Source organism: Strigops habroptila, chromosome Z (genome assembly GCF_004027225.2).
Source record: "Strigops habroptila isolate Jane chromosome Z, bStrHab1.2.pri, whole genome shotgun sequence".
In the NCBI taxonomy this organism is placed as follows: domain Eukaryota; kingdom Metazoa; phylum Chordata; class Aves; order Psittaciformes; family Psittacidae; genus Strigops; species Strigops habroptila.
The window spans coordinates 63,723,498-63,746,688 of record NC_044302.2 but is presented as its reverse complement, the minus strand read 5'-3'; the positions used below and the strand labels follow the sequence as shown (position 1 = coordinate 63,746,688).

The following is a 23,191-nucleotide window of genomic DNA, read 5'->3' as shown; positions in this document are numbered from 1 at the left end:
GTATGTATTTTACACAAAAATGCAAGGAACCAAGAAAGAAAAAAATCTCATGGATCAACCAGCCTAGCAGAAGCTTCTTAACATTTGCGATGGTATAAGAAGTTTAGAAGTTAATGCATATGCTGAGTCTTGCCCATCTTAGCCCGTCAGAGCTAAAGTGCATGCAGAATAATTTAGTGCTTGTGTATTCATCAGTGCCAAGGGTGAACAGCATATTTTCTATGAGTTAGATACAGCTTTATTGAAAAGGAAAGGAAGGTATGTATGCATATGTAGGAGTAGAGAGGAATTCATCCAAAGTTGGGGTGGGGGGGTAAAAATATTTTATATTTGGAAAACTCCTGAAGTAAGTATTTGGACACATATATTTGCTATGTACTAAAAAATTTTAAGTATTGTTTGTAGGGAGAGGTTGTTCTTCAATGTTGATATCAAGATGGAACAGTAAAGAAGTAGTCTTCAAATTTGTAAACATTCAAGTTGCGTTTCAAGTTACTAACTTTCAGTTAAGCTGCAAACAATGCAGTTGCTTGTCTCTGAAAGACAAAGATTTATGTTTATGGCTTTCTGAAAAATTACATTCACTACAGTACAGCAACTGTGTTAAGAAACAACAAGAAACCCCAGCTTCTCTGGATAAATGCCATTGTTGATTAATTGCAATATATTTCAACTGTGTATAGATTTCTTGCAGTTACCCAATAAACACACTGGTTTCATTCTTTGGAGATTAGCAACCTCTCTTGTGTGCTCAGGTTCTTTCCAGCTTAGTACAACACTGTTTCTTTTGAAGGATTTGTTTTCCTGGATTGAATTTAAGAACTCAGAGCACCTTATCACACTTTCACAAGCTCGCTCTATAAGAGGGAAAGAAGAGGGGGGGAAAAAGCCCATCAAGACTTGTGCCAGTTAAATCCAAGCTCTCAGGGGATTTGTTTTTCTTTTGGCGTCAGATTAAATGTTCAAACCAAGCAATGTTGTGGGGCTGCGGGTAAGCGTCCACCGAACCCTTAATGAGGCTAATCCCACAGCAGCACATTCCAAGCAGCTAATGGGCACAAGGGCTTCGGTGTCTCTCACTTCTCTGCACTGTGGATGGACTGAGCGCCTTGTTCAGGGGGCGGTCACAAATGTGTTATTAGCAATGACCAGCAACAGGGAAATGTGGACAGCAGAGTTTGCTCCGAGACAGACTTAAACACCAAGTTTGATGCTCAGGTAAAGAAGAGGGAGAAAAATGTTCTTGGTGGGATTTTGCAGCTAGATTAATAAAGAGAGAGGCTTAACCTACAGATCTATGCTATAAGTAAACTAAATCCTAGTATAAGTATGGCATTTACTTTACAATTCATTGTGGGATTTACGTTGTTTTATGAATTAATGCAAAAGGAGTTTTAATGAAATAAGAGAAAGACAAGATAAGCTTCTTGCTCCATTATTCTTAAAAATACTTTGCTGTACTTTCCTAAAATTTTTACTACTTTATTAATTCACATTATAAACAAGAGTTTAATGCAGACTGTTTTGTCTTGAATGTGTTGATTTCCACAAGTTATTCTAATTTTGTTATGAAGACTCTAGGACAGGTGACATAATTTGTATACCTCTGAACATTCATTGCGAATTATCTCTGTCACAGAAAGATAACTGGCATTGGGCAGTGAAACCAGATACTTCCTTTTTAGTTTGGAAGGGCAAAGAATTATGAAATGAGTAAATCATGTATTTTGGCATTACGACTCTGTCGGGTAGGAGAGTATATTTTTTGAGATATAAAAGCTGGAAGATCTTTTTTCCTGATTTGGGCAAAGGTCTTTATAAATCAGACTGTTATTTTTGCAGTATTACATTTGAAAAAGTATGATGAAAATTCAAATGCAAATTATTATATTTAACGTACCTGGGTTTCTTTTCTACCTACAAAGACAGTATGAAAAAGAGTAGGAAAACAAATTTTAAATGTCAGTTTCTTGGGTTTTGAAAGCGTGCTTGTATACCGAAAGAAAAAATGTTTTAGTAAAGTACCTGTTATGGCACCTTTTTGTAGTGGATCTTGAGGTTCAGAGAAATTGAATTACTGGCCATCTTTAGGAAAGATATATTAGGTCTATGTAGTAAGTAAATTCACCAAAGTAAATTGACTGCAGAAAACTATGCAAAATTTATGGAATTTAATAAAGGATATTTTTTGGGAGTCTTGGCAACATAAATGATAATCATATGCGATGTAAGCTTTGCAGTAGGAGCTGATTTTGGATATTCTGAAGAAAAGTTGTATTCTAAAAACTTTTCATGTTTCCTAGAGAAGATAAAGGATGTTTCAGGCATGTGTTTAAACAAGCATGCAGATAAAACTGGCATTATTCTGTAAGTGTTCCTTTTTTGTCAAAAAGTTACTGTGTATATATATACAGTTTATATATGTATATATACACACCAAAGGGGAATCATAAATCTGCTGCTTCTTATCAGTGTGTGTTCTTAAGGTGATAAAGAAAGCTTATATACTCTGGGAGCTTGAGGAGGAGAAATTTCAAGAGTGTGTGGTGCATACAGTAAAGTACGTGATTTCAAATGTTCGCACTGCAATAGCAGAATAATTGTAACTTCCTTTCTTTCTCTACACAGTCAACAAAAAGAAAAAGCCTGATTTTCCCCATGTAGTTTAGCTTCAAAAGCTCTGCAGTAAGAGGGTCAAATGAAGTTCATCAAGTTCACTCTGGATGCCTTGACAGTTCTAGAAAGTTAGTCTATAAAAAGCCTTTCTTTGCCTGGAAAGACTACTAAGTTGACAAATTACTAAATGATGCACTAGACTTCTAAGGTGATTTGACAGCATAATATCAAATATTGTAAAGATGATGATTGATGATGATTATTGCCTGCGCCATAAGCATGTAAGCATCTAGAAGTTATTATAAATTAGAACTTCAAGATAATCGCCCCTACGTAAAGTAAAACGTTTTAGATGTTTCAGAATTACTAATTAACTGCGTTTTGCTTAAACATGAATCAAACCTTGCCCCATATTCTATAATATAAATAATTTTCTGTTTGCAGCAGTAAGGAAGAACAAATCAGATGCAGTTCTATTTAATGTTTTTAATAGACTTTTTTTTTTGCTGACTTTAAAAGTCATGTTAGGGTGTCTGCCATTCCAACAAAACATGAAGTCTAGCAACTATTTCGAATAAAAATACAAGTAGAGCAAAGATAAAATATTGTTGTGTTACAGGAGTGAGCACTAGGTCCAGTAAGGGATTATGTTCGATGAAAAAGGTAAAAGAATAATTTTTATGTACTGAGAGAGATAAGTAGTAAATGTAGCTAGAAATTCTTATTATGGTATTTCATAATTTGTACTAGATTTCTGGGTTTATACATGAAAAACAGGATGGAGATAGATTTCACAAGGTAACACTAGATACTTAGTAAGGTAACTTTAGTTAGTAAATGTAATAAATAGGTTACTATCTAACCTTACGTAGGAAAAGGTAACATTAGTTAGGCAATGTCATAAAGGCATTTTCATATTTTCTGAGGAAAGATGCTCAGATTTCCTTTAAATTACCTAAAGCTCATTTCACGTTACTTATCTTTCAGATAACTTTGTCATAGTTCATATTTTATAGTTCTGTTTATGCTGTGCAATTAAACAGGTAATTTTATTATGTAAATACATTCTCTAAAATTTACTGGTTTGAAATGAATTTTTAAATGAAAGTTTCAGCTCGTATCCTTATTAAATGAAATAATTTAATTCTATCTGGAGAAATCTTTTAAGAGCTTGCCAGAATTCATGTTTTATGGAGTGAGAACTATCTAGATAATTAAAAAGAATTCAGAACTCTGAAAGTCTCTTTTGTTGTTTTGGGATTTTTTTTTTTCTTTCCTTCCTACCAATCTTTCTTTTAAAAAAGGTCTCTTGTGTAACCAAAACTCAAGACTACGTTGAGAAAAATAACTTGATTTCCTGCGAATATGTGGGGGAAGATATGGAGCGTAGCTTCATTGAACTCAGTTTGAGAAGTTACACCAGCTGGTTCTGGCTCCATGTTAAACAGCACTCTCAGTTCTTTGGTATTATGGTATTAAGAGTTTTATTGTGATATATTTATTTTCTAGTTTCTAGGATTATTTTTTTTTTTTTAATTAGAGTTGACTTAGTTGTATCACTAGAATGGAAATAGATTTGTTTAAGTATTTTCAGCGAATAGGTGTGTTTTTTCTCTACCATGTAGAAAGCTTTGCAGTTGGAATCAGTTCTTCTCCAGTGATTCCTGCTATGAGAATATAGGTGACAGCAAGCATCAAAGTCATTTGGCTAGTGAATATGAAAACAATCTTAAGAGTTTTTGTTGGTTGCTTAACTCTGGAAGAGAACTGCAGTTCTAATGGAAAATGTTTGCTCTGTACAGAATGTGTACTGCATATCTGCAAAGTCAGTGAAATTTTCTTTTATGTTTGAAGATTCTTTTCAGTTGTACTAGGAGATGTGTTTAATAAGCAAACATTGCTCATGGTGTTTTCCTTTTTTTTAGGCACAGAAATCATGGATAGAAAGAGCATTTTACAAGAGAGAATGTGTTCATATCATACCCAGCACCAAAGACCCCCATAGGTAATTGCATTCTATTTGTATGAAAAATGAAAGTCAGTTGCAAGAAAATGTCTATATATATGTGTACGTATGTATGTGTATGAAGATAAACAGTTTGTAAAGCCTTTTTTGGTCAGAAGGTGGTGGAATTACATACAGAGTGATGGATTTGTAGAGATGCAATAGTGTAAGTTCAAAACTTATTTCATTCTAAATTAATAAAAAAAAAAATCAAAGGTGGATCAGTATCTATGTTTGATATCCTTATCTTCTTGGTTCAGTATACAGTGTCTTGAATATTTACTTAAATTGGATGCATGACAGTCAATACTGTCAAAAGAAAATAATTGCAGTGAACTACCAATTTAAAATGCAACTCCATGCATAAACTGTTTATTTGGCCTTATGTCAGCTGAAGACAGTAGAAAGTGTTACCTTGAATTTGTGCATATTTAGAACAGAACATGATGTTACTGAAATAAAGGAAAGTCCAAAGTAAACAAGATCACAGAAAGAAAGGGTAGTATGTTGCTTCCACATACAAGCAGAAAGTTCATATAGCAGGAAACTGGTCACCAGAGTTGAAAAGGTTTTGGCTTTTTTTTAAAGATTGGTAGGCCATTGACGATTGTTTCCCTGTTCAGTTTATACATGCACGTGACTCAAGTTTTCTGTTTGGTTAATGTCATAGGTGTTGCTGTGGGCGTCTAATAGGTCAACATGTTGGACTGACTCCAAGCATCTCTGTAATTCAGAATGAGAAAAATGAGAGCAGGCTTACTCGCAATGACATCCAGTCGGAGAAGTGGTCCATCAGCAAGCACACGCAGCTCAGCCCAACGGACGCTTTTGGAACAATTGAGTTCCAAGGAGGAGGCCACTCCAATAAAGCCATGGTAACCATGTTTTTCTCTTAAATAATGCTATTAGCTCAAAAAAGGCATTCACAAAGAATAAACAGCATTCTTTCTTAACTTCATTTTAAAGTATTATTTAGTGTAAGATGGTAACATACGTTTTTATGTATCTTGTGCCAAAGAATTGCTGAACGGAATTAACTGTAAAAGCTGGAGTGCAGCATAAGAGGGGCTACCTTTATGAGGACTGAAGACATGCTGATGTGCTGCTATCTCAATTTTCCTCCAATGGTTAGCTTTCCCTGTTTTTCTGAATAATTTTAGAATTCAACTATGGTTTCCTATTGCTGGCTGTGTCTGCAAGGCTGATGAATTTGAAACATACCAAATTAATTTTAATATTCCTCCAGACATATATTGGAGGATAGACCAGTTAGACTTACTGGTTCATCTTTCAATGAAACAAGAGGCCCAATAAGTGTCTAAGCTAGGAACTGGGAAATCATTATTCTGCCACAGATTTCCTTAGGCAAGTCACTTAATCATAATATAATGCTATGGAGCTATACAGAAGTATATTAATCTGAAGGCATTGCTCCACTAAGGTGAAGAGATGTTTCCAGCACCCACGACATTACATGAAAGAAAGAATCTCTCTGACTTTATCTAAACTACAGAACCTGGGACTTAGGGAATGAAAGATGGGTGCATACCTAGTAGACTGTGGCCAAGCCAGTGCTATGGACAGCAGTGAGGGGAGAAACAGAACCTCTGGGTGCTGCACAGAATAACCTGAGCAGCAACTCAGTACCATCTTCTTTGCCTGCATCCTGCCTATCAGGTCCTCAGATCTGTCGTGGAATAGATGGATTAGAGATAATCCAAAACTCAGGTACTATGCTAGAAAGAGCCAGATATTTTTAACAAATGGATACATAGGTGCTGGAGATGGAATGATTACTTTAATGGGCAATTCTGTTCACCCAGATGGAAGGCTTGTTTTTTGGTAGAAACCACAAAAACACTTTCGCACCAAGAAATAGGTAGAAAATTAGGTCATTTCTCTGAGAGTATCGCAGGCACCTTATGTTCAGTTGCTAGCCAATCATCTAAAAATCTGCAAAGCCATTGCTAGAAAGAGACTCTAATTCAGTAAATAACATTTGGTTAGCGTGAATAAATTGGCACCTCCCTCAGCACTGAAATGAACCAAACTGTTCCCACTCCTTGTTGGTATCTTCACAAGGAGTGGGAACAAAACAGAATGATTTCACCAAAACTGAGGAATATTCAGAGATGTAGTAGTCATAATGCTATTAATCATATATGGATACTTTGCATTAAATCTGTCTTTATGAGAAAGGGTAATCACTACAGCTTTTTGAGTCATGTTGGAGATCATTATAAAGCAATAAATGGCTCTCCCCACACTGAAGTAGTCTTGGGCAGCCAAGAAGTGATGAAGGGTTTAGGGAAGCTGTTGATACCAATTTCTGTAGAGGATTTCTGGTCTTTGTTCGGATTTTGGTGTCCTAGAACAGTGGCATAAGAGAACAGGAGATGCTCCAAGGTATACGCTGTGTGCTCAAAAAAAAAAATATACTTGGAGTGAAACTGTGGTGATAAAATTGGAAGTCAACATGAAGGAAAGAAAAATCTTGTCACAGAGTGCAGTCAGGAATGAAACCATGAAGAATTTAGAAAAAAAGAAAACAAAAAGTGATTAAAAATCTGAGACTTAGAGATCAATACAGACAAAACATTTATTGCTGGAAAAACCCTGGGTTTATTTTGACAGTACTAGAATCAGGAAGATAGTTGCTTCTGGAATCTATTCTTAGTTGTTAAATTCCACCTGACACATGAGAACAACCAAATTCTTTGTTATTTAAATAGGTCTATAAAAGCTCCAGAAATTCAGTCCTCCCTCTGATGGGGAAAATGTTTCAAATTAAACAATTCACTAAATATCTCTTTAATTGCTGTCCTGCTTGGACACTACCAATGAGAAAAGTATCTCTCGTTTGACAAAAACACGAATAAGGAGTTTTGCGTAACTAATAATTGTGCATTTTTTTTTCAAATGGAAACAAAATAAAGAGCTTTTTGTACCATGTTGTGTTTGTTACTGAAAACAGTATGAAGGTCTCCTTATGGTCATATTTCCGGCCCAAAACATTATTTTATGGTAGATCATAGTCAAAGAGCTGCCTAACTATTTGTTACAGTTTTATCGGTAGAAAGAATGAATCTCCTATCTCTGAACTTACTGGGTACAAGGTCTTTCCTGCAATAAATACAACTTACCAAATCAAAAGCTTTCTCTGAGCGGCAATAGTTTTCTCAGTCAGAGCAACCAACCAATTTTGCCAGTAGAGAAGGGAAAAATGAGCTTTTAAATTATCTTGAAGAATAAGGCTTGGAAAAAGGAACAAGTACATAATAAATCTTGGGAACGTTCTTGTTTAGACAGTGTATTTTCAAACTCAAAAGCAGAGAAGCAAGGAAGCATGATACATGGACATGTGTATTTTCTAAAAATATGCTACTTGGTTATTTTGTTACTATTGGGTATCAAATATCACTATAGCATAGAAGCTGATTTTTGCTGACAATCATGGTAGGTTAATATTGTGCCTACAGGCTAATGAAATAACTCTAAAAGCAGCAAGATTTTGTAAGCTGACCTACATCAAGAAAATCCACAGGGGAAGAATTTGGCATAAAATTCACCACCTGTTCCTCAATTTATTTACTGAATTGGATGCCCACACATGAAAATTGTTAAGCAAGAGAAACACAGAACTGAGTAGTATTATCTTGGTCGGTGCTTACAGCAAAATTGGTATTTTTTTCTGAATCAGGTTATAAGGAATTAGATGGGATTTATTAATGAAAAAGATTTATAATTGGGAAACTGGTAGTTAATAAGATTAGTGTATGTAAGACTGACAGATAATTGTTTCTTCCATTGGAAGTAGCAGAATTTGATTTCAATAATATATGTACAAATTTGACAATATGTATACTTTGCATGTATATTTGCAAGCTACAAATGCAGTAATATAATATTATATCAGTTGCCACCAGACAATTAACAATGGTATTTTTGCTGTGAAAATGAAAATTATACTGAAATTATAATAGAACATGTGGATTTGGAACAAAACAGAAAAGGCAATGTAGGTTTACATATTGCTGATAGAACTGACTGTGCCATTAATTTCCTTCCCACAGCCACATATAACAAAAATTCTCAAACAGCATGAATTTTGCTAATACCACTTGTTAGAGTTGTTAAAGTATCTTCAGTGGCGCAGCGCTAAGCTACTTAAATCAATAATAGGAATAGCGGAGGGTGCAGCAGATTATATAGAACTATATCGCCGACATTAGATAACATAGGTAAACAAGATAGGTTTACAAAAGGGGCCTTCCAGTCTTCATCTAATCACAGATGATCCTGCAACAACACTGATTTTTAGATCTCTATTAAGCTCCCATTTTCTCTAAAAGAGGCTTATCCCATTAATGTTTCAGAAACATTTAACAGTTTTTCTTTTTGCGTTTACATATGTTTGCAGCTGTAGAAGAAATAAAATCCAGTGTCAGAACCTTAAGCTTTCTTATGGTACATGGAAACATGAATGAACATCAGTAGAATTCCATTGCATATTAAAAGTTTCTTAGACTTTCTAATATTCAGATCCTCATAACTTTATGATTTATTAAGGATATTTAGAAATCAGCCATATAAAAAGGTATATTCCTGCTTTAAAAAAAAAAAAAAAGGCATTGTTATCAAAACTGTAAAAAGGAACTTAAAAGCCATCAGTGCTTTTGAAATAAAAAAGAGGCATTCCTGTAACTTGCATGAACCATGAAAAAGGCAGCACACATTGTTTTTCTTATAGTAGATTAACACTTAAAGAACATTTATGGAATTTTAAAGATGGTGTTCTACATGGAGAAAAAGGGGAAAGGAACCAGTTCAGTTTCAGTCTACATGGCAATTTTTCTGTTGAATTCTGTGAGAATTACATCAGGGCTGTTATTTATGTGAAGGTCGTACTTTGAGGGAACCATTCTTTAGCTTGAAGAAGAGTCTGCAGTGATGGCATCTTAATTAAGGTAGGTGAAGTAGCCACCCAGCACCTGCATGCTTCAGAGAGAAACAAAGGAGGAGCCTTAGCCTGCAGTTCATAAAATGTTCTCTGAAGATATTTTCTTCTTAGAAATACAATAAAATTCTGAATCTTTCCTATTTTATTCACTGATACTGTCATCTGCAGTCATTCACCATGTACTTTAATGAGACAGCTGTACCTGAGTAAGAGAGTACATTCTGTTTACCACTCAGGAACTTTGACTTTTGCCTTAGGGCACTGGAGTCCAACTTGCAAGCATCTGGCTGTTTGGCTGGTGACGGGCACAATTATGTATTAGAAAACCAGTAAAATAAAGTAAAACAACTACTGGCATCAAACGGTGTCCTTGTTGACTGCTTCTGTTTAGGGATCAAACAGGCATGACAGCTTGAACATCATGATTTATCATTTCAGAGCATTATCCTGATATGTCAGGTCAGTCCGTAAGTTTTGTGGTTAAAACAGTATTTTTGCTTCCTATCTTGCCCTGCTCTGCTGACATATAACAACTAAGGTCTTGCATCCTAGCCATGCACCACTCCCATAAAGGAGGGATTGAATCATTTGTCATTAGAACTGATCATTTCTACAGCTGACAAATACACCTGACATGGAATTTCAGGGTAACAGAGCTGTGGCTTAGCTTAGATTTACATTTACATGTTAAATCTCTGTGGAGGCTATAGCAAAAGAAATCGGGTACCGCAGAAATACTCATTAATATTCTAAATAAAAACTGAAAAGGCCAGATATTCTGCTTCAAGATTGAAAAAAAAGGAGTTTTTAATATGGACAAAACCAATGTTAGAATTCATAACTTAAAGCATACTTTGAAAGTGATGACAAAAGAATTCCTTTGTACTTACTAGTTAACATATTAAGTAATAGCAAAAGAGTCACCCTAAGCATACCAAACTGAAAATGGACTCTGTAAGAGCAAAAAATGGATTAGACAGTCATAAAAATTGAGGTCTATGCACAGGAGGAGAATCACATTTGATGCCATTGCACTTCTAAAACAGTAAAGTTTATCTATGATGATTTAAATTTGAATTTCCATGAAAAAACCTCAGATTTATTTTTGCTTAAATTTACTCTTTATAAAGTAAAATGAATTCTTGTAAGCATAGAGGGGTTTTGCCAGCAGTATAAAGAACAAGCAGTTGTTTGCAATTAAAGATGGCTACATTTCAAATCAATGTAAGAAAATAGTTCTTCTTTGTGATTCACTATAGATTTTAGTTATTGAAATCCAGACGTCTTAGTAGATAATAAAATTAATATATAGGAGGCTTAAGAAGGTAGGGTCAGGAAGACATACATTTGTATGGCCATTATTAATATGATTTCACTTTAATTATCTTCTTAAAATTCCCAGTCTGTCTTCACCATAAAACAGAGAAAGTTACCAGTGATCCCAAAATGTAATCCACATAGTTTGACCAGCAAAGGTTTCATGTAGACCCCCTGAAGGTTATTACCTACCTATTAATGCCTACAGTGATAATAAGGGATTGCCCTTTGCAACTTCAGCTCTTCCTGAGGGCAGGGCAAAATGGGTAAGAATCAGTCTCTGGACCACCCCGCTATTATGTTAAAACTTTGACGGCCCTCGAATCCTAATCAAAATTGTTAGCTTCACCATCTGGTCAGTGGGATCAGGTGCCATGCAAGATTTTTCTCAACTCCACATAGAAAATTGAATGGGTAACTACTGAGGGTGCAGTTCATGTATATATAAGCTCAAGGGTACGGTATGCTCTTGCCAGACCTGAATATTGTATGTTCTTTGTCCATTAGCTGTTATAAAGTTGCCTGGCTGCTGCAGAGAACATTACTGGTGCACCAGGTTGAATGTGCATTCCCAAGTTCTTGCTCAGCTTTCAGTCTGGCTGTGCCCCCCTTGCTTCTCTGTGGCTATTTGCCCAAACAGGCTTCTGCTTCCAGGAATGTTAAGAACAGCTGTTAGCAGTGCAACAAACCATTCTTGCGAAGAAACCTATCAGCAATTTCTTCTGGAAAAGTCAAGCCCTTATTTGTCATTCAACTAGAAAGGAGTGCACTTTACTGTCATACGATTTACTAAAAAGAACAATCGTTTGGCAAGAAATAAATACTGATTAGATGTTAAAAAGGGACAAAATGATTACATAATATATGTGGATATTAAACTACCTGGCATGTTACGATAAATAAGCTAGAACTAGGGATTCCTCTGACTGAAAGCAAAGGTGCCTGTGTTATCTGCCTGGTGGCTGTGCTGACAACTCATCAAGGGAAGGACTGCTGAAGTAACTCTGTATGCATTGGTTCAATCAGAAGCTTGACAGATGAGTGGCTTTCTGTAACCTATTTTGTTCAATTAAAAGGGTCCTTCCAGATCTTACAGCTATAGAGAGAATTTTATCCTCTTATGGCCCATATCTGCTATGTAACTAGAATTCAAAAAAGTATCATCTGTCCTGTCATGGGCTTTGTGAAACCATACATCAGCAATAGAAAGAGCAGGAGAAAAAGCCCAGATGGAAACGCTTGTCAGGAAGAGACAGGTATATATGCGACATGCTAATGCTGTAGAAATTTTGAAAACAGTTGTTGTCTTTGAGAACATACAGATGGGCATGATCTACCTTGGGGAATATGCTACAGATGTACACAGAAAAGCCAAGAGCTGCAAATGTGTAAATGTGTTTCAAAGCACTTTCTGGTGCTGTACCTTCTTAGGCAAATTCATGAACCTATACAAATCACTCTGTGAGTCGTTCATCTGACAAGTACCTGTTCAGAAGTCTTGCTCAGTTTAAACTTACTTGTGCTTGAACAACCAAGTTTGTTTCTGTTATTTACTACCTTCGGAGAGTTTGACTTTGTTAATTTGAAAATAAGATACAAGTGAATGCACTGTTGCGACTCTTGACTACGTAGGTCATCTTTGGCAGACCACTTAAATTTTTACTCCAGCTTTTACATCCATAAATTAAAGACACCTTTCAAGCATTGCTAAGCATATTGAAACAATCAATGACTAAATAAAGAAAAACTGTCCAGAATATGAATTGCAGGTATTCCGTTATTCCTAGTTGTCTAGTTTCGTAACTTTTGAAAAATCAAGTTAGCATTTAGTTAGTGTGTCTGTCATAAAGGTCGCCTTTTTTCAGTGACCCATTTGCATACATCGTATGTATAACCAGTCTTTCTTTCTTTTTTTTTTCACTACTGCCCTTATTCCTGCAGTATGTACGTGTGTCTTTTGACACAAAGCCTGACCTTCTTCTGCATCTGATGACCAAAGAGTGGCAGCTTGAGCTCCCTAAACTTCTCATTTCTGTGCACGGGGGCCTTCAGAATTTTGAACTTCAGCCAAAACTCAAGCAAGTCTTTGGAAAAGGCCTCATTAAGGCTGCTATGACAACTGGAGCATGGATATTCACTGGAGGAGTAAACACAGGTAACAGCAACATTGAAAAGAAAGCAAAGTGGCTTCTAGGAGTTCATCACAGAAAAAAAAATTAGAACTGATGAGATTAAGAAGCCATTATGTGTTTTATTTTATTAGTGTTGGCTGTACTATGTGCAAACAAGAAAAATGTCAAGTTCATACCAGCCTGAGAGCTGCCAGAGAATAAAAGGTTTGCTAAAGCATGAAAAACACACTGGGGAGCTGAAAATAAAGCCTTCTGTAAGACAATTATATTAGTATATTGCCAGTGAAGACTTTATAACAGCAAGCTACAGGGAGGAACTACTAATGAGAAACCGAAGTTGAACTCTTATTACATAAAATGGAAAACAGTCATCCAGAAAAGACCTTTATTTTATTTTACAAGATGATCTGAAACATGACAGGAAGAAAGACTTTGTTTTATGGATGTGGTAGAAAACTTTATTGTGAATAAGTATCACTTTTTTTTTTTCCTTTCTTAAGAGAGCTTGACCTGTTGTTTTTTTTTCTATTGCCCCTGCAACAAGAACAATAACTTTGCCATTTGTACTCAAAAGAACATCTGTAACATCCCAGATGGGTGTCCAAATGACCCAAAATAGCAGCTCGCCCAGCTCTGCTGGGAGAAAGCATGGAGGTTTTGGGAATAAGCTGCAAAATATGGTTCCCCAGATAGAAAAGGTTTAGGAGTGGCTGCCCAGTTACCCTCCCTGAAGGAAGCAGAAAGGAGGAGAGATTCAGGGGAAATTTCTCTCTGCTAGAGATAAATGCAAAAACTTTTGAGCTAGGACAGGTATTTGTAGATCCATATGTCATTCTCATTTGCTGCAGTAACAAAGCTATAATTTATTAATTTATTAATCCCACATTATCCTTTTATTGTCTATGGAAAACATTGTAATCACTTTATCAGGCATTAAATTTAGTGCATTTTAGATCAGCTCCTGCGTATTTGAATATGAATGCTTAATAGGAGTCTTGGGCTTTTTAGTTTCCAGAGCACACCAAGTTTAAAACTTGTCCTGGGTTCAGCTGTAACAGTTCTTTTTTTCCTTCCTAGTAGCTGGTGCAGTGCTATGTTTTGACTTTAGTCTGGGAACAACACTGATAACACTGATGTTTTAGTTGTTGCTAAGTAGCGCTTACCCTGGTCAAGGACTTTTCAGTCTCTCATGCTCTGCCAGTGAGGAGGGGCACAAGAAGCCAGGAGAAAGCAGAGACAGGACCCAAACTAGCCAAAGGGGTATTCCATACCACAGCACGTCATGCCCAGTATATAACCTGGGGGGAGTTACCAGGAAGGTCCAGATCGCTGCTCTGGTCGGGCTGGGTATCAGTCAGCGGGTGGTGAGCAACTGTGCACACTTATGTTTATTGTGGGTATTTTTCCCTTTCCTTTTTAGTTTTATATTCTTTCCCCTTGTTATTTCCATTATCATTATCATTATTGGTGGTAGTAGTAGTAGTTTTGTATTATACTTTAGTTATTGGACTGTTGTTATCTCAACCCATTGGATTTACGTTTTTTTGATTCTCCTCCTCATCCTGCCAGGCACGGGAGGGAAAAAAGGGGGAGTGAGCAAGTTGCTGCGTTGTTCTGATTTACCGGCTGGGCTTAAACCACGACAAAACTATATTCAGTTTTTTACAGTACCAATATAAATAGCAGAAAAAAGGCATAGCTTCTAGAGTGTCACATATATGTAATATCCCCCACATCTCTGCAAAACAAGGAAGAAAATCAAGTTAAATGTTGACCTGTATACTGTGATGTTAATAGCTGTTAGTTAACATAGTAATGTAGTAAAGATGGCAAAGATAGATATGAATTTTAAGTTAAAAGTAGATTAGAAAACTATAGATACTGTACACTTATTGCAGTGGATTACCACAGGAACTGTAGAAATCAGACTATAGAAATTTTGTAAACAAGGGCTGACTATAACATACACATTTGGCAAATGCACGGCTGCTTCATACCATTTCTCAAATCATCATAGTTGCAAATGACAAAACAACACAAATGAACCAGGGAAGTCCACATAATTACTGTTGAAAAGGTTTTGTTTTTTTTTCCCTGTAATCAAAAATTACCTATATAAAACATGAAGCTCAAGTTCCTGAGTGTCATTTTAAAAACATGCAGTTCCAGAAGCAGTTCTGCAGCACCAGTTACATCTCATTGCTGGTTTTGATTTCTGAAGCGTAGCAGTTTATTGCTCTGGGGCTAGGTTTTCAAACTGTGTAGGTGAAAATTAAGTGTTTTATCTCTATGTGAAATTGCACAAATTGGGAATTTCTGACTACAGTCTTTTCTGTTGATGATGAATTTTTGAATCAGTTTTGTCTTAAGGAAAAGTATAATCAAAAAATTCTAAAATACTGCTGTTGGACTAAGAATCAGTGATGTGACAGGAATGGTGCATACCTAGATATAACCATGACTGTTTAGTAACTTAAACAAATTGTTCTGAATATTCATGTCAGGCAGAAAGCTGATTATTCTAAGCTGCAGAATTTTTTGCAGTCAAGAGAGATTTTCTGCTTTGAATCCTTTAGGTTGCTGGATCATAGATTGATTCATACTTGATTGCAGGTACAGGTTTGGTTGGGTTTTTTTCTTCCTTTTCCCCCACAAGAAGGAAATCAGACTCCTGGACTTAAAGGTTAGGTTGTGGAGTTTTTTCTTACATGGTTCATTTACAGTGCAGAAAAACTACAGCTAAAATCACATCTATTGTGTGACTGTTGTATTTCCAATCCAGTCATCTTGAAAGCGTGGACTCCGAACTAGAAGCAAACACAGAACTGAGTTACAGATAACATCCACAGCCAATCCACAGGTCTGCTTCAGTGCAGCCACATCATAAAAATAGTTATTGATACACAGGTAAAAAAAGTATTTTATGAAAAGGAAGGGGGAATGGCACTTGTCCGCTTCAAAGAGATACCACTGAAACACAGACAAAGCTGGCCTAAAGCATACAAGGAGCATTGTCAGAAAGCACTTGGAAAAGAGCTGGCACAGTCATTCTTTCTGTGCTAATTTTTGTTTTCTCGCTGATCCTCAGGGGGCTTCTAATACTCTGCTGGAAGCTATGTCAGGTGACTGAGGTTGTTTAGAAAGAATGGTAGAATAGCTCACCACAGAGTAGCGTAATGATTTTTACATTTCCATCCCTTATTCAGACAGAAGGGAACATTTGTGTGCCATACTTTTTTTTTTTTTTTTGCTGGGGAATGGAGGGTATAATTCTTGCGCTTCTTTCCATGCTTGGGAAGGATGCAAGTGCTTACATGTGCATATATGTTTGTAAACACAAGTGCAGATAAGCAAGTTACAGTCAGCTGTCAACATTTCCATTCCTGTTCGTGGAGCTGTATAATTTTTTCTTGCTACTTCATTTAATATTTTTTAGATTGGATAAAATAGACTTAAAATATTACAGTAATAGTAATCAACAGGAGTATATTCATAGCTTTCCTTAATTGTAAGTATATGCATAGGTGTTTCCTAAAAAAGAATTCTGTACTAAATCCATACCATAATGAACAAAAAGGACATAATTATGGATTTTCATTTTATGCTGTCTCTTCCCCAGGAGTCATTCGGCATGTTGGAGATGCACTGAAAGATCATGCCTCAAAATCTAGAGGAAAGATCTGCACCATTGGTATAGCTCCCTGGGGGATTGTGGAAAATCAAGAAGATCTGATTGGCAAAGATGTAAGCCCTATATGGATGTAGATCACCTCCAATCTGTATAAATCTTCCAGTTGTTTTTCCTCTCCTCTCCGTCCCTCACTTAGTTTCACATAGAATTATGTCTGCAGCAAAAAATCAGTACATACACAGGTTTTCCATTATGGTTGATATCTGTTTTGACATGGGAATGGTAAAAATTCCCAAAATGTACAGTCATTAAAACTAGATTATAAAGAAAGTTTGTTAAAAAGTTAATTGAAAATACATGGAAGTTTCATACTTAGAACACTATAACCCTGAAAAGTGCCTAAGAAAACGCTGATTGCAAAGCTTAAAGTCTGATTCACTTTGAAACAGTACTATAATGCATTCTCTTTTAAACCTGTGCGGTCACTCAGAAAGATTAACATCTCCTGTTTTAAATACATAAGCAGTTTACTTACACTGGTTATATTTTACCTAAAGCTTTTCTGAGCCCTCTTTTTTTCCCCTCACCTCTTGTTCATTCGCAAACAATCTGCCTGAGAACCAGTGGCGTAACCTTGAGTGGAGAAGAGATATAGGCTTCATTGTGCATAATGAATGTTTTTCTTGTCTACATTACACTAAAACATTCTTCTCTGTATGTTCATCCATTAGCAAGCTTGGGAGGGGAAGAACATTCAATTATCAGTTAGGTCAGAAGGAATTACAATGACTATAAAGAAATTGATCCAACTGGAATTCATTGCAATTCACTATTAAAGTACAGCCATTAGAGGGAATTGTATTAGCATGGCGTTTTCTACTCTTAATACCACCAGCGCTTGTATAATAGGATTACCAATACATACAAACAGGATTTTGCAGCAGTAGTTCTGAGTCACTAATAAACTCATCTGAGATGCAGTGCAAAAAATGACCAGCAGAAATAGCTAACCGCAAAGATGAGGTGTGTCTTGGTACTAAGTATAATGTACACATCAATTTCAAATAAGCAATCTTTACTGACTGTGCATAGAGTTCTGGAAGCATTACAGGAAGAAAGAAGGCAAGAAAGTACATCAAATTAGTTGTGAGTTTTGGGACATTTTAATTTCTCTGTTAGTTATTTCCACCTGTTTGAAAACTGCCAACCTCTGTTCACAGCTAGTCACCACCTGTTAAAGGAGCTCTTTTACAGAAAGAAATTAATTAGGAAGTCAGTTTCTCAGCTGTTCCATCCAACTGAAACAGCCCTCCCAATTTCTGGTTTCAGTAAGAGACTTTTTCCTTTAAATATCCTTCCAATTTAACAGGAAGCCAAGAAGTTGAATGCAGACTTGATCATCAGACAGAAAGTGACAAAAGTTTAAAAAACAGAAAGAAAACAAATTTGGATAAAGTCTTCCATTAAGGCAGCCACAATTATATCAGTAGGATTGCAATTACAGATTCATCTCTAAATAGTTTCAAAATGTATCTGTGATAGACAAAATTGAAACTTTTTCACCAAGCCTCCTGGCCCCAATTGTTTTCATAAAATGATTGATCAATAGCACGATGTAATGCTGAAGCACTTCTGGTTTTATTCATCTTTAATGCACATGTAATGGTACTGCTTTATGCTTACAAATATTAAATTTCAACTTCCATTTTATTGCCTACTCAGGCTGCTTTATGAAGACTTTCTTTAACTCCTCATAGTCCATAGCTTTTCGCACTCTTATTCATAGCTTTTCACACTCTAGTTAACCTGAAATCCCTTACAACTCTGTTGAACAGAACGTGGCACAGCTTGAGGTAGACTACTTACGTCACTAAATCTTAATAGTAACAGTCTTTGCAAAAATTATTTTTTCCTTCTTACTGTTTTCTCTCCCTTCCCCTCAGCTTTCCCCAGCTACTAATACCTCAAAAGACTTTCCCTCTTATCTTGTGTGTGCATTTTCTTCAGAAACCTTTGGTGAGGAAGCTTTTTGAAAGCTTTTTAAAAATCAGTGTACTGTATTGGCTGGCTCATTAGAGGTGAATGCTGTGAAATGAACCACGAATGGGAAATATAAATAGTACCAAAGCATGTAAAATGAATCATCGTTAAGCAAGAAACAAAGACCACAAAGGATTATGCAGGGTGGGGGGAAAAGTCAACCAATAGTAAAAGGCTTGTCAAACTGCAGCATCAATGTGGCTTTATGCCTATATGCACTATGTCTACTTAAATTATGATCAGAACTGAAGAGTTGTCAAAACATACCCTTCCAGCAGCAGACAGATACCGAAAATTGTCTTAGTCATGGGATTTGGGGAGGGAGAAAGAGAGTGGGTAGTTATTGCCATTGCACATGGCCCAGTGCATGTTGCCTCTCTGCACCTCATGGCAAGTCAGGCATGCTCAGCAGAGCTGTGCCTCTGCTAAAGCACCAGCCCTTGCCTTGCCTGTATGGATCTTGAAGTCATAGCTGAGGAGCTTTATTACATCTACCAGTCCATCCGAATCAGTCAGGCCTTGGGAATCCTAAAGGCTTTTCTCAGAGCCATAAAGAGAACTGGCCGAGCTAAGCAAAATATTACTGTTGTCTGGCATTTGTTATATTGTGATGGTTAAAGATCCCTAAAGACGCACATCTTACTCCTCTACTGTAAAAGCAATATAGCAGAAAATAGTGCCCCTCTCAACACACTTAGGTTCTAATTTAAAAACAAAGCACACAAGAGAACAGCAGTTAGTTGCCTTATTTCCAATTCTTTGATAGAAGAACTGAGAAAGTAAGGTAGCTTGCCCAGTCTTGTAGAAAACTTGGATTATGAACAAGTTTCTCTCGACATACACAGCCATTCTTCCTTTTAAAAGAGTGCACTTTGTGAGTCTTCATAGCATGCACGTCTTTCCTTTCAGGGTCTGTTTAGTCCTCAACTAATCAGTAAGTATATATTACTTATATATATTACTTATATATATATATTATTAACTTGATTTTGGTAGATGCTTCGCAGTTCGTTCCAGAAAGATATTATTCTTTAAAAATAAATCAAATTGCTGGGGAGGAAAAAAAAAAAAGATTACAAATAACCATAAATAGTTCACAAGTTTGTTTTACTGTAGCTTTTATCCAGTGTCAAGGTATCAATGCCCTCTTGAAGGCTGGGTCAGGAAATAGTTAAAATAAGGAAAGATGTGAGGAAAAGAAATTTAGCTCTCTCATTGCAAACTACAAGGTGGGAAGCATGCCTGCGGCAAAACTGGGGACTAGCATATTTGTAGCATACACAGAGAATTTGGACCATGATGCTTCCAGGATCCTCTAAATTAAACCAGGAACTACTCTATTCCCTGGTGTACCCCAGAACAGTAAGGCTGTGGAGAAGGCTTAATTTGAACAACAGCTACTCTGCTTCACAGCATGGCTGCTGTCACATTCATTAACCTATATTTAGAAGGGTTGTCTTGAACACAAATGCTTCCTTTCAACTCTGCAGAGAAACATGCCAGGGGACATTATTCCCTCTTCTCAATGCAGAAGGAGGATGAGAGCACATTAGAGTCAAAGTTTTCCCAACCTTTAAACTTACCTGTAAATTGTAAGGGATTGAAAAGAACAAAGGAATTGGAACTGCAAGAGTGAGAAATTGAATATCTGCTGAGTGTTGTGGAAAAGCAATTCACCTCAAGGAAACAGCATCAAAGCCTGGGATTTTCTTGCCTTTGTGAAGATTTTGCTTATCCTTTAATCAGGAAAACAGTCTGACAGTGTGGTTTGTGAAATTTATTATTAAAAAAATGTATTTCAGCCCTTGAATTGTGCATGCTATGAAGGGTTCAATTAAAAATAGTTGTATTCTCATTTTCACATCTAGAACATTTATTAAGATTCACCTTGTAGCTAAACAGCAGACACAGAGCCAAAGCATAGCCTTCTAATCTGCCCTGCAGCAGCATTACTAAGTCAGTGTGTGGAGCCTTTGGTGCTGCAGCTCCGAAAACTGCAGATCAAGCTGTCACCATTACAAAGTTTTGAGCTGTGGCTCTTGGGCACAAACCACAAGCTGTCAGTAGAACCGCATGCACAGCAGCTTGTGATCATACAATGAACAAGAAACTCAAGTTATTCCTCTTCTATTAGATCACGCTGGCCTGTGCCCCCTATATGTTGAGAGATGAGGCAGGTATTAGTTCAAAAAATCTGTAACTGTTTTAGTTTGATTTTATTTGATTTTTAGGTGTGTGAGAAAGACCTTTCTTTTTCTTTCTGACTGTGGCATGGAACACATGATTTCTGTGTCTTTAGAAGCTAGTTAGTGGACATGCTCCAGTTACATATTGATATTTGTTAAGCTATATATGCCTGCAAAATAAATGTTTTATGAATGGAGCACTAAAAGAAACAGGATAAAAGAAACTTGAGCCAAAGCTATCACCTGTTCTCACAGTGGAGCATACTGCCTTGCTGATGGCCATCTTCCTCTTGGTCTTCTCAGAACTATTTCCTCCTTTTTGCAGGATCAACACCTTACAGAGTAGTTACCCTCTGTGTGACAGTTTATAACAGCAAAAGAAGTCTGTGGGTTTCCCCTTGCCATTCAAGAGTTGACCGAAGTGCTGCAAGCATTCACAAATGAAAATAATAAAGAGTGAGATCTCTGGCCAAAAAATTACTAAAAGATATTATTTATAAAGAATTGTGTCTCAATTAAAAAAAAGGGAGAGAGGCTTAGGAACAAACTGATAAGTTGATATATTTCTATCTGCAAGTATTTTTGTCAAAACTTGAGTGTACACTTTTGCGAATTAAAAAGCACAAGATTTTGTTAGATTTGCAAAATAAACAATGCCAGAGCGGTGAAGAAAACTCCTTGCAGATGAAGTACAGCCCAGCTGAGTTTTGGGACAAGTCACTTTAGGATTTCTTCAGCTGGGACTTCATTTTACAAATTTTCAGGAGTTATGTCTTTCCGAAAGACAAGACGTACATAAACAATGCATTTCTAACAAATGTCTTTGAATAATCAGCAAGGATCCCTTCACATGGCACCAGTGCTTTTGCCACGTCAATGTGGTTAGTCTTTCTTATGTCACTGCAGATCCACTATAATAGCTGACAGCCAGATGAGGCACAGTGCTATTATTTTGCCTGTCTAGAGGCAACAAGTTACTGTCTGCAGAAGAGTTTCTCATTATGAAAACAAATTAAAGGAAGTGTAGCAAATTCCCTATTGAATGAAACTTTCTAAAGCTGTTGTGAATGCAAGCAACTGCCTTTGTGCTATACCATTCTCAAATGGGCCAATAGTTTTTCCCAAGGAAATTGAAAATGCAGTATAATATTATGTGTACACCTCTCCAAGAGCAGCACTCACCCTCTATTGATGTGTCTGCAAAGGATCTCCTGTGCTGATGGCTCTGAATGAGCTAGAGCAGGGGACATCATTGTGCTAGGTGGGGTTTGTGAAGGAAGAATCAAAGATTTCAATCAGATGAGCTGAGGATTTATGGCAACACTACTGAAAGACAGGATGTACAATGTGCGTGTAGTCACACAGACCTTTGGAGGACTGACTGTTAGCCTGACTTGACACTGAAACAGCGGCCATCAATGGTACTGAAACAGATTGCTGTGGAAAACCCTTTAAGTAGTGTCTGCATCTAAAAGGTCGGTGTTTACAAGATGTGGCCACACTAGTCCAAGTGCTGAGGTTATTTTCTACTTTACACATAGAAGACAGCCGTACTTGAGTGCAGTACTTCAAACAATTTTTGTTTTTTCTTTTTTATCATGTTGTCAGCTGTTATCTTATAATTGGTTTAGTACAGAGGGTCTTTTCTGTTTAGTGCATTTTTTTCTCCTCTGTCCCTAAAATGCAGGTGGTCCGGCCATACCAGACGATGTCCAATCCCATGAGTAAGTTGACAGTGCTCAACAGTATGCATTCTCATTTTATTTTGGCTGACAATGGGACTACTGGTAAATATGGAGCCGAGGTGAAACTTCGTAGACAGCTGGAAAAGCACATTTCACTTCAGAAGATAAATACAAGTGAGTAACATTCTGTTTGTATTCTTCTATAATTGCAATTATATCAAAGATACTATGAATTTAAATAAGCAATAAGGTCTGTGTATTGTGGGGAGTAGTTCTACTGTCTAAAGTGGTGAGCGTGAGCTAATAAAAGCAAATAATGCTGAACAAAGATAGTAAAATTTTATTTTAGAGTACTCTGAGTAAGGGCACAGCAGAAATAGCCAAATTTGTTCCTAATAAGTTTCCTTGACAAACAATATTTGTCAAGGCTCTTCAGGTTTGCCTTAGGTCTCTGCTACCCTCAACTCCTGAAAACATTATACAGTGCTGTTCCCTACATTTTGTAAAGAATACAATGGAATTAATAAAGGTAGAGAAAAGGGTGTCAAAAAGTAAGGAAGAGCTTTTTATGATACTTTGCAGATTGAATGAGAGATGATTGAAGTGTGTCGAGGTATAT

At 36.6% G+C, this 23,191-nt stretch overlaps 1 protein-coding gene across 13 annotated transcripts in view; it reads left to right on the top strand.

Moving 5' to 3' along the window:
• Positions 1 to 23,191, top strand: part of TRPM3 (transient receptor potential cation channel subfamily M member 3) — a 259,596-nt gene that overhangs the window by 117,214 nt on the left and 119,191 nt on the right. For 12 of the 13 annotated variants that reach the window (XM_030512603.1, XM_030512601.1, XM_030512612.1 and 9 more), the window contains exons 2-6: positions 4,542 to 4,621; positions 5,292 to 5,496; positions 12,840 to 13,053; positions 16,650 to 16,774; positions 22,575 to 22,746. In XM_030512603.1, the coding sequence (XP_030368463.1) occupies positions 4,542 to 4,621; positions 5,292 to 5,496; positions 12,840 to 13,053; positions 16,650 to 16,774; positions 22,575 to 22,746 (796 nt within the window). Of the gene's footprint in view, positions 1 to 1,039; positions 1,219 to 4,541; positions 4,622 to 5,291; positions 5,497 to 12,839; positions 13,054 to 16,649; positions 16,775 to 22,574; positions 22,747 to 23,191 lie in introns of those variants that run through there. The other variant, XM_030512608.1, reaches the window with a different exon arrangement.